At 38.5% G+C, this 12,394-nt stretch overlaps 1 protein-coding gene across 2 annotated transcripts; it reads right to left on the bottom strand.

Moving 5' to 3' along the window:
• Positions 1–811: 811 nt before the first annotated feature.
• On the bottom strand, positions 812–12,111 carry LOC131331166 (uncharacterized). Of its 2 annotated transcripts, XM_058365033.1 has the most exons (18): positions 11,774–12,110; positions 10,900–11,087; positions 9,553–9,657; positions 9,381–9,452; positions 9,043–9,190; positions 7,591–7,673; positions 6,432–6,487; positions 5,498–5,634; positions 5,286–5,376; positions 5,121–5,186; positions 4,797–5,019; positions 3,370–3,471; positions 3,037–3,122; positions 2,817–2,939; positions 2,648–2,717; positions 2,449–2,540; positions 1,423–1,527; positions 812–1,324 (listed from the first exon to the last, which is right to left on the bottom strand). In XM_058365033.1, the coding sequence occupies exons 1-18, from the start codon at positions 12,076–12,078 to the stop codon at positions 1,211–1,213; spliced, it is 2,166 nt and encodes a 721-aa protein (XP_058221016.1). In that variant the 5' UTR covers positions 12,079–12,110; the 3' UTR covers positions 812–1,210. The 2 variants fall into 2 exon arrangements, with proteins under 2 accessions (XP_058221016.1, XP_058221017.1); XM_058365034.1 differs by lacking the exons at positions 812–1,324; positions 1,423–1,527; positions 2,449–2,540; positions 2,648–2,717 and having other exon boundaries at positions 2,845–2,947; positions 11,774–12,111.
• Between the last annotated feature and the right edge of the window lie 283 nt (positions 12,112–12,394).

Genomic DNA, 12,394 nt, shown 5'->3' with positions numbered 1-12,394 from the left:
TTTGTCGGAAACTAATCGGCGCTTAATGATTAGTTGATTTTTTCAATATTTAAAAATAATATCTCCCCACATCCCCCAAAACTGAGTAAGAAATAAGATTCGAAAGAGAGAAAAAGAATCAATACTAAAAATATAGTACTATTTTTTTAGGGTTTGAATCAGTGAATTTTGATAGAATCAGTTAATTTTGATATAGTACGTTTATGATATTTATTACTACTATGTTTTTGTCAAAATAACATTTAACTCCATATACTTTCTTATACTACACATTTAACTACATTATTCGTAAAAAGGAAACCAAACGAGAAACAGATTAGCAATATTCAACCATGTGATTTCAGCATATGGGCATTAATAATTACCCAAAAAAAAATAAATGGACGGTGAGTTTTCCAGAACATACTTGTCAATTTTATCAAAGACGAATGTAATGAAATCACCTATGATATCACTTCCGTATGGTTTCTCCCCACCCTGTAGCGCCCCAGGCGCGCTGCACGATGCAGCGCTTCATCCGAACCGCCCGTCTCGGCAATCAATGATTCAAATTTTAAAAGAACTCTTCTAGGGAATAAGTGTTTTTTAAAACCCGGACCGTCGAAAATACTTTTTGAACAGTGAGATTGAAGGCTGCACCATCCCACCTTCCCTGTATTTCCCCGTCCAGTGTGAGGATGATCTACGCAAGACAACTGGGATCATGGAGATGGGGCCCATGGTAGACCCATGAGAGGGGACTGCACCGTCCAATCCCCGCAGTGGACAACAGACAATCTGGAAACAGGAAACACCAGCATTCTTGGTAACCTAACAAGAAATGTGGAATTTTGCATAGAACTTGAACAAGGTAAGATACTATTGCAGATGAAAGTGCATCGAGTTTCATTTGGATCCTAATCTCGCAAACATGATGCCATAACCAACGCTCAGTACACCAATTCAGACATAAAACACAGTTTCGGATCCTCAATCGAAGTTCTCAATCTTGATCGGAGTAATGTCATCCGCAACCTCAAAGTGTCCCACTAGACGCGCGAAGAAAACCATTTGCTGCTCCAGCGCGAACTTTATGGTTTCAGCCTGTGGATTCAACTTTTAGTGCGATCATTTTCATCAAGTAGACACATATGTGTTGTAGTTAAATCGGGGAGTATCGCGTACCAACGCTCAGTACACCAATTCAGACATAAAACACAGTTTCGGATCCTCAATCGAAGTTCTCAATCTTGATCGGAGTAATGTCATCCGCAACCTCAAAGTGTCCCACTAGACGCGCGAAGAAAACCATTTGCTGCTCCAGCGCGAACTTTATGGTTTCGGCCTGTGGATTCAACTTATTAGTGCGATCATTTTCACCAAGCATCATTTTCATCAAGTAGACACATATGTGTTGTAGTTAAATCGGGGAGTATCGCGTACCTTGCGAAAACCATGCTGCTCTCCTTCAAACTCAACAAGAGCAACGGGCAAACCCTTTTCCTTCAACGCAGCGTAAATTTTACATGCTTGATCAGGGGGTACAACCTGCAACCATTGGACAGATTTTCACAATATCTGGAAGTCATTATGACGGGATATGTGACACTTCCCATTAAAATTAGACATGTTAGATCCAACTAGGATGATTCTGTTAAACTAATGGCAGAGGTGGACGGTGAGAGGGTGGAATTTAAGGAATCTTTACTAACGTCAAATGTCAAATTGATATTGCGTAAAGGTCAGGTATTTGTGGCACATTTGAGTTAGAAGATACAAATTGTCTCACCAGGAAATCATACCCTTACAAATGAAATCAGGATCTAGTCATTTATACACACCAACCACTGCTGCCCAATTTTTGCATTGGATTGGACGTAATACAATGTGCAAAGCAAGTTGAATGATGAGATAAAATTTGATGCCCGGGATTCTCAGCATCCAAAATTTCTAAACCATTTACTAATCTCATAGTGTTTTTCCATCTAACTGATCACAAACAGCATGCCCCTACTAAAGTAGGAACTAGGAAGAATGGATTCACTTCCTATCAAGGGAATTGTGAATCACTCAAATAGAAAGGAACGAGCAAAGGCATCATCATATTCTACTAATGTTAGGGAACATGGATCAAGTAAATAAATCTGACAAAAATTAGGAAATCTGAAGTCACTTTTGGCTAGTGCTCAAATTAGCACTTGATTGTGTCTATAGCTCCATCTACTCTAGCAAGTAACTAACTTCCCACGATGTGATGAAACTTGAGAACTATCAATCTACAGATAAAATGTACAAGGGTTTCTATAGTTATACGAAATGGGAAAAAACAATTTGAAGGCCCTGTGATCTGTCATTCCAACATTGTAGACAGCAATATTAATGTGATTTCATCTATTAATTTGGTAGTCATAAATTTGATTAATTACAGACAAACACAGAGAAAATTGAGAATAATAGGGCTGTCATTACCTTATCTTCTAACCCTTGTAGCAGTAGTATGGGGCAAGAAAATTTATCCACAAAATTGATGGGCGACCTCTGAAAGAAATCTTCTTCATTTCCTGAAATGTGTCACTTGATGGCCTTAACAAAAAAAAGAAAAAAGAAAAAAGAAGAAGCCAAGTGGATCAACAAGTAAAATGCTCACAAAATGTGTTTTGATATTTACCAACAAGGTTGTACATATAGCGAGATTCGAATTTGTGAGTTTCCGCTACCAAGGATTTCAAGTCACCTATCTGTTCATTGAGCAATACGGTATGAATAGCTGAAAATTGTGGAAAAAAAAATAGTTTCTAACAAGATTTATAAATTTGATGACAGAATCAAGCACTCACACCATACAAGGAAGCACCAGCCTTAAACGTTTCTCTGAAAGCAAGAGCAGCTAATGTTGTGTATCCACCAGCAGAGCCCCCAGCAATGCACAATCTTTCTCCATCAACCTTTCCTTCATTGACCTGAAATACTAAACACACATATTACCACAAACTGAGGAATGTTTGCCCAACCCATCCATAAAAAGCTAGAGACTTTGAGGAAATAGGAAACAATTACCAAGAACTTAGCACAACTGCAACAGTCATTGACATCAACAATTCCCCAGCGACCCAAAAGCCTTTCACGATATTCTCTTCCATAACCTTCGCAAATAAATCCAGATGCCCACAGGCAGAAGATATACGAGGTTCGCAAAGAATTTAAATATGTTATAAATGGAAAACAGTCAACATGTTTGAGATACAAAATCACCAAAAAATAAAGGCTATCGGTGATCCGGTAGAAGCAAGACGATCAAACAAGTTCCAATCCTCGTCAATACATAGCTAGGCAATTCAGATCCTATATACGAAACTCATATGAAAAGAATGAACGAAGTTGAGGACTTACCAGTGCTTCCACCATAATTGACATCTACTACTGCCCAACCTCGACTAGTCCAATACTGGTAAGCAAGATTTAGGACTCCACGGGTCTCAGCGGTAGGCCCTCCTGCAATATTTCATGCACCATGCTATAAAATGTTCAAGGATATTTGTACGCAGAGATACATCATAGTCACTAGTTTCAAATTTAAAGCTTCATTTCCAATAAAAGCAAGCAAATAAGCATTTTCACCTCCTGAATTGTTGGCAATTTGCAATGCCTCATAGAAGTAATCTAACAGAAGTTAATCAACCACTTTTTTTTTCCTGAAACTTCCCGGCATTTTACAACAACACAGTGCATGTGTCACATGCTTTTAACCACGGGGCGCAGTAAGTGTTAGCTAGGGTTAGAGGTTTTCATACAAGGAGTATTCTTTCCTTAAGATTGCTCCTTGTTGAAGATGAAATGGTGCACCGTTCTGCTTGTCATGGGCACTTAAGATCTCAACCAGGAAGAATCCAACATAGACTAGCCACAATGAATGGTAACAAAGAAAGATGGAGTAAAAGGAAGCTACTACTTGTTTGCAAGGGACTACATCACCAGGAAGCCAAAGAACTGGCCACTGACATCTATATGCAGTATACATCAAAGAAAAAACCCTCCTTGATAACTCTGTTATGTTAGTACCTTTTAATTAGGTTTTGATTAGATAACAACTAATTTCATAACATGCACCCATGTATAGTATTTCAGCCTTGGTTACTTTTGACGTGCATTCATTTTTCTTATGAAATCCTTGATATCTTTCAATGAAGTTAGGATTTGTTGGAATGCAAATTTTTGGCTGTGAGTTGGCATCCTGCATCAAGGCTCGCCTAACCTGGACACTTTTTGATATTAAAATTGCCTTTCAGATCTACCTAGTAACTTTCCTAATCCAATAACTCTCCCCAAATCTACCTTGCTAACTTTCAATGCATTGACTATATGATCAGATCCTTGAAATCCAGAAATGGAATTTGAAACACAGTTTGTTGAAAGCTACACAAAATATCAGCAGCAATTATTGGCTTCCTGCCATAAACCTTGGCTAAACTTTGACATCTTACACACGCACTAAGGACACAGATAATAAGAAGCACTGGATGTAGAGTTCATTTCCCTCCACTTCGAAACTCATCATGTTCATGAATCTAGGACACGTATGACACTAATCTAATGTCAATATCACTGCCACACCATGTAAAACCTACATGCACAAAAGTCATTTAGCTCGTTGTGCAAATCAGTTTTCTTTTTCTTTTTCTGACTGGATGAAGTGAACAGGGCACTTATAGGTGTTGAAACTGCAGCTATGGTGGATGCATCAACAAAATACGTTGAACTGGATGTATAAAGCATTAAGGCATTAAACATCTAAACATAAGAAAACCATAAAGTCGTACCATGGCTCCTCAACAGTAGCGGAGGTTTTTCTTTCTGACTAGCTTGATAACAGGGGTTGGTTGGTGGATAAAAGTATGCAAAAGCATTTTGACCAGGAACTTCAGTTGGAAACTCAATCAATTCTGGCAAGCTATAGTGTGATTTGTACTTCGAACTATCAGGTGAAGACGACCAAATGATCTCGAAATCTATGACTTTAGATTTAGTATCATCTAAAGTCACCTGAATACCACGAAGAAATTAGGGAAACATGTACCACAGAAAAACCTTATTCACGTTTGAAACAAATTGTTGAGGATTACACATTCTAAGGAGGGCAGCACCTTAGCTATTGATAAAGGATGGACAGCTGATGCTCCCTCAATGTACAGGCCATGAAGCCCCGAAGTCTGCATTAGTATATAATTACATAATACATCAGATCTTACCAACCAGAGAATTTTTTAATATCAAACAAAACCAGTGAGGATAGAGTTCCGTGACATTACAATATTGTTGACATCTGTAAAAGGAATATCAAGAAGAGATAATGTGCTATGAACATCATCTAGAACTCCAAAAGAAGATCTTCCATTCTTCCTGCAATGCATCACCGCAACCTCATTAGGTTATTAAGCTAATGACAGGACCACTGCTAAAATAGCAATGAAGGAAGAAATTACGCATAAGACACAATATGATGGAACATCTCTCAGATCACCTGTACGTGCAAGCAACTAAATTTTTTTGTTCACGACTCTGAAGTAATTGATACGAACTTATGCCAAAAACCCATAATGGTCTTGAAAACTCAGCGTTCATGGAATAAACTGGCAACACCTTGTTATCAGACTCGACCTGCGTCCAAAGTGAAGATTAAACAATAAAATGCACATGACCTCATCTAAAGAAAAGCAAAAAAGAATATGTTTGACCCAACCATGATGAATCGAAATCGTGCCAGTAAAATAATTTCTCTCGTTTTTGTGAGAGCAAGCAGAACCATGGGTTCCATTAACACTTTAAAGGTTACTTCTCTTCTATGAGAAATCTTTACATGTTTATACAAGAGTTTTGCATTATAGTTTCTACCAGTATTTTTAAAAGTGCCATAAGGGCTTATATAACATCACAAACAATTTCACTATAAACAAGCAGAAAGGAAGTTGACTCGTTTAAGCAACCCGGTTATTGGTTTATCCATTACCAAGAAGAAAGAGGAATATTCTTTTATCCATTACATGTGCTTGCCAACAACTTCTCAGGTTAGAATAACTTGCCGGAGTAGTGGGCGCACTAAAATAAATTATACATAAAGAAGGTTTGGGTAATTTGCTCAAAATTATATCATCAAACATGAATGTTTGTCTCTACAAACGAGTCTTCCATATAAAGTGGCAAGAACCTTTCCCACAGAAAGGGAAAAAAAAGTTTCTTCAATCCTCCAAGACACAAGATTTTCAAACTAATTAATATGCTATACTATTAGTAATTTTTTACGAATAAAGAACTAAACAAGATCACAGCTGAACAAGTTAATACCTAGACATCAATAGAGAAAGATGACTAAACTTGATGGGCAAAATTAGACCATATAAACTTGGACACATCGAATCTCAACGAACAAATCTAAGATGTCAAACTCTGAAGTTTACCCATTTGTAAATATTCCAAAACCCACTTCCCCTATCGGTGATGAAGAATAGTTCCCCTGCAGCAACAAACATAGTAAATCAATGGATGTAATTGTTTGAAGCCCTTTAGATATTAAAGCCCATTTAAGTAGTTACAGAAGAAGAACTTGAAAATAGGTCACAATAACTGTTGCATTAATATGCTACAAAATCATCATGAGCAAAGAGAACATGATGGTCATAAGAAAACTCTTGAGGAGCTTGAGCCAAATCCTCACAAAAAAGTTAGTGTTCGACCTTTGTCCTAGACTCCTAGGATATATTAATATTCTGCAGAACACTGTAAGAGACTCCAGATTCTAGGACTCTAGGACTGAAACCAAGGACCATTGATCTCATCGCTATTTTTAGAAACAAATACGCAACTTGTGTTTCATCTTTGATGGTTTCATCTTTCATCAAAGATGAAACTCAAACATTTCACTTCCCTCTTCATAAGAAAAACATCTAAACTTTGAAATTGCAATTTCAATTTTGATACAAACAATAGGAACTAAACATGAACAAAAGATATAAACAATCGGAACTGGACAGATTCTTTTGTGTAACTAAAAAGAGATATCAAGAATTAGAAACTTGTAGAACTTTAGGTCTTGAAGATTTTAACTGGAAACTGTTTATAACAGCCGAGCAGGCAATATACTATAGGCATGACATTTCACCAAGTTCTCTTCTCTTATGTCTAAGGTTTTCCACCAATTGACAAAATGTTGCTTTGCTATTTTATACACTTCTTGATAGGCCGCTCCTCTAACCAAGTATAGAAGAAAAAAATGGTACTAACAAGTTTCCTAATGCTTTACTATGAATGATCTTCACTTCCCCAATTTTATGAATAACAAAAAGCTCTCAAACCAAAAAAGACAGATCAAATGAGTCAACAACTCCTTCGTCATATATGCCATAAGAATAGCTACAACCAAGGGCCTTCGAAAGCTACGCTAACCCAAGATGCTGATAAAGTAGATATGTCCACTTGACTTTCAAGTCAAATAAAGCAAAAAAGGATGAGAAGCATTTAGTAACACAAAGCAGAAATATCAACGAGCTATGGACACACGTTCGACCCATGCAGGATTGACAATCAAAATTCAGAAGTATATAAAAAGAAAAGGATTACCGTCAGATGACCACTTGGGCTCGGTTGGAGACTCCACAATCGCAGGATCACCACCAGCAACACACACACGTTTGCAGATATCTCTGGATAGCATTATGAGGATTGACAATAGTTATTGTCATTGAAGGAGGGTTACACAAAACAAATAGTCTAGATCTAAAGAAAACTTAAAATCTTCTTCCTAACAAAAGGGATTATTCAATGATGTGCCTACTTGAAGAAATAAAGTCTAGAGGAAGTTCGGTAATGTCCTTATAGTAGTAGAATAATACAGTACCTAAAGAGTACAAGAAAAGCAAGTATGAGTGGATAAGAAGCATTAGCTTTAGAGATTCAATAATGCAACATGGTCCGCAAAACTATTTATATGTAACATGGTCGCGTTGACTATCAATGTACCAGTGAGGATAGTTGACAGTTCGAGGTGCGTGTTTCTGTACTCCAGCTGACCCATCTTGGCCAGGGAGCAAAAGGGAAAACAATGGCAACCTTTTTCAGTTTTCTCAATCCGTTCATCTCTCGTTCAATAGTATTTGGTGGCTTTTGGAAGCTGAGTGCCATACCTGGTACCATCATGGAGTTGTCTTGAGGGAGGTATAGGATGGCTACTAGCTGGTGTTTCTAATCTGGTTAGGTGGCCGGCAGACTTAATGTGGACCTACGTTTGAAGGCATTCCGCTATATAGCTGAGTTTTTGTTTTCTGGAGAGAAGCTGAGTTTTTGATTTTCAGTAGAAGCTAAGTTTTAATTTTTGCTCTGGCAGGATCATGAACTACCTGGGCTTTGACTTTTGAGCACCATTTAATCGCAGGTTCTGTTGTGAGTCTTGTGACCAGCAAGTGAGCTGTCCTTTGTCTTGATGAGAAGGGCGCTGTCATATGCTTCTGTGGGCTGGTTTTGTTTTAGGGTGTGTAAGTTGCGCTTATTGAGTCCTTGTGAGCTGGCTTTATTGTACTGTCCGCTTTTTTAGATAAATATGATATACATACGTAGTACATATTTATATGTATATACGTATATATATTGAGACGAGAGAGAGAGAGAGAGAGGGGTTACCGATCACGATTAGCAAACTTTCCTATTTGGGACTAAGCAGCTTTTTCTCATGACCCAGGAATCAAGTCATTGAAAACAAGGCTTTCTTGTGTGTTGGCCTATGTTTTGTCGATCCTTTATTCAATCAGCAAATATCAATTGTTTCTAGTTTGGTTCATGTCTCAGAGTATGATAGAAAAAGGCAAACCAAAAAAAGACATGGCTATACCCCTTTTTCTTATTGAGACTAACAAAACTTACGTTAAATAGCACCTTCACATGCATCCAGATAAATTCAGAAAACATACCATTATACCAAGCATAAAGTAGTGAAGACTTAACTTCTAACACAATTAATATCACCAAAGTTAAACGGACACTGGAAATGAACATAAAGTACAGAAAGAGCTACGTTACCCATTCTCTGAAAAATAGCCAACCCAAAGTTCTGATTTATCCCATGGCATGTTAGGGTGTCCCCATTCAATCCACGCCATCCTTTCTCCTTTTGGGTCCAGACGTGGGAAGGCGTAGAAGTCGTTTCCACTCACTAAAACTCTTGGTTCTGTATGTGATATGACAAAAATACAGCAACAAAATAATCATTAATCTTCGTTGGAAAATGATATAAAATGGGTTTTTGAGAATGACAGAGAATTGGAGGACCAGAAATAGTATGCATACCCATAGAGCTTAGCCGGCCATGCATGCAGGGAAATTAAACAGTAATAAATTTCAAAGCAACTGCTCCTAACCTTGGATATTATGCTCATTGATGTTGAGCGATGCAATAGTTGTTGTTGCATTCAGATGGTCTTCACGACGATCTGTGCAACAAATGCAAAATAGTAATGCCTAAATGCTTGACAGGAAAAGCAAACAAAATCATTTAGACCCTTGGAGGCTGCAGAGTATAAGGCAATCTACCTTCCATTACAGTAACATAACGGTTAAAGTGTGAATCAAACACTCCATCCGCATAGCACACTGATGGCGCACCATAGTCCGGAGTAAGCGGCAATGGAGACGAATCTGTCAGTTCATATAAGCTCTTAAGTTCCAAGAATATAAAAAATTGGTCTAATTGAATTAACTGTGCCTCATATAACAGTAGTAAACTGTAAAAGCCTCACATACGTACAGCGGTGACTGCAGGATTAATCACTGATGGGGTCATATAGATGTATAAATGTGGATATAGATGGGATCATTGACGCCATTAAGAAATTCCAAATGCACGTGTATATACTACATAGATGTATAAATGAGGATATATTTTTGGATCTCCTGTGTCCAAAACTGTAATCCTCGCTTTAGTAAAATGAAACTCTAAATCAGTACCAGAATAAAAGGCAAAATTTTAGTTACTTCTTCTTCCCCTAATTTCAAACCATTGCTTTCGATGAATGGAGAGAGAGTGGATAGTGAAAAGTTGTCAACTGGGAAAAGTTTAGACAGGTTATGCAAGGAAAATTATCCCCTGTTAAAAAACGGATTGTCATCTTTTTTTGCTCGGCGAAAGTAAGCATTTTTAGTTGTAGTTAGTGAGGTTTGAACTTCTACAGAGTGCATGGGAGTGCATGGTGCCTACCACTTGGCTATCACTACACTTTCTATGATTGGGGTCATCTATATTTTTAATGGTGTCAATTATTAACTAATCAATACTAGTAATTTTTAGTACAATAGTAGGAGTAAGTTTTTGCCCATGGTGTCAGACCACCTAACCCCATATTCCTAAGTTTGGCATCGCTTCCGCATGCATATGTACATAACTCAGGTGTCAGGACTAGCTTAAACGGGGCCCCGACTAAAGCCGGAGCGAAGCTCCATATGGGGTGGCGCTACAAGAGTTGATTAATTAGCTAGGAGATTTTGAACTTGAGAACTAGGAGCAAAAACCTAATGGTCTGTCAAGAGAGTATGGAAAAAATTTCTCTGTACTTAATACTTTGTTTTGTTATTTTCTTCCCTCTTTCTTCTCAAACTAGGCAAGGGAAGGGAAAACCTTCTTAACTTTCTCTTCTCTTCTCTTCATTTCCTCAAGTTCCAAACAAACCATAAGTCTCAGACTTGACCACTGGCCAATCCAGGTTTCGCAAAAGCCATATACAGAGTCTGAGTCTAAAATTAGACACTCATGCTGGTGAAAATAGAGCTAAATGAATATGATGGTCTTGAGAAGTAGATTAAAATTTAAAACCATGTTCTATAAGCTAATGTTCATGTAAAATGCACTCTAAGCGAGAACAAAGCAAGCACTAAGGGGATGACCTCCAGATTGAATTGACTGCTTGTACAGTCTCTGATCTTTGTAATTCGAGAAAATGACAGTATCCCCTACAATCCTGAATGCACCACCTCCGTATTCTTGAGCCACTGTTCGCACCGAAAACTCCTTGGGCGTAATGTCAATAGGTTCATCTCCAGGTTTTTCTGGAACTTTAACAAGAACACTTCGCCTGCATTTGAAGAAAACACCAGCATCTGAATCAACTGCTACAAAACTACTCAACATAACATAAAGTCACGAGCATATGCGCACGTGTGACTGTGTTTGGGATTTCGCACCGAAGTCCCGTGGATATCTGCCAATTGAAATCATACTGCCTGTGTGATTCTACTTGTTGGTCTATGTGAATTAACTCGTGAACGTTCACGAATATAATGGCAGTGTACTCAACTCGTGGATAGGGGTGATAAACGAGCCAAATAATTGTGAAAAACTTGATTTGAAAACTTTACGAGCTTCAAAACATGTTCAAACTTAGCTTAAAGCTTGTTTACAAGACGAGCCGATCTCGTAGCTTTTATCAGGCCGAATACAATCCTATCTTCTTCTTTTTTTTGATCCCCAATACAATCCTATCTTGAGTAGCTTGAATTTGTATACACCACAAGCCAAGCAAAGCCGATTAGTAGCTTGTTCGAGCTTGGTTTGAAAGCCTAACCAATTTCAAAAAATGTTCAAGCTAGGTTGGTTAATTTAGCAAACCGATCTTGGACAAGCTTTCAAACGACTACCACGAGCTCGAACTCAAGTAAGCTTGCTCGTTTATCAGCCCTTGCTGAATTAATCACACACAAGAAAATTCCGTACTAGTTTTATACTTTACATATTTACGCACGTAGGTAGGTAAACTCGTACCCTGATTCGAGGGGGCGAGACTCGAGCCAGAAGAGGCGGCCGTGGTCGTCGACGGCGGTGGCGCCGAGGCGCTTCTCGGCGCCGGAGACGAAGTCGGCGGTGATCGGAGACTTCCAAGAACCGTATGGTGCGGTGATTTTCTCATCCGTTGACGAGGCGTAAGCCATCGTTGCCGGCCTCTGTTTTCGACTGTGGGGTTTGTCTGTGATGAATCGAGTATTTAAAAAGGGCCGAGAAAATGAAGAAGAGGAAAGGGAATTAATGGGGTAGCGGCGAGTGAGAGTGGCTGCAGCCGACAGGGCCATTCAGTGAGTCAACTGGGTCGAGTATTTATTATATAGGCCACTCCATAGTAAATAGTAACTATATTATCGGCCTGGGTGGACCGCGGCTCACAATTTGTGTCGAGCATGAGTCTGAATCACGTGTATTTTCATGTTAATAATCAAAATAAGTCAATTGAGTCGAGAATTTATTAAATAGGCCCCTCCATAGTACTCCTATATTATCGGTGTGGGCGGACCGAGGACGCACGATTTGTGTTAAGCACGAGCCTGAACAATGTGTATTTTCATATCGACAATCAAAATAAGTCAACTAGGTTGAGTATTTTTTAAATAG

The sequence above is a fragment of the Rhododendron vialii genome, chromosome 6a (genome assembly GCF_030253575.1).
Source record: "Rhododendron vialii isolate Sample 1 chromosome 6a, ASM3025357v1".
NCBI classification, from domain to species: domain Eukaryota; kingdom Viridiplantae; phylum Streptophyta; class Magnoliopsida; order Ericales; family Ericaceae; genus Rhododendron; species Rhododendron vialii.
The sequence above is the reverse complement of the archived record's forward strand: the minus strand, read 5'-3'. Positions and strand labels throughout refer to the sequence as shown.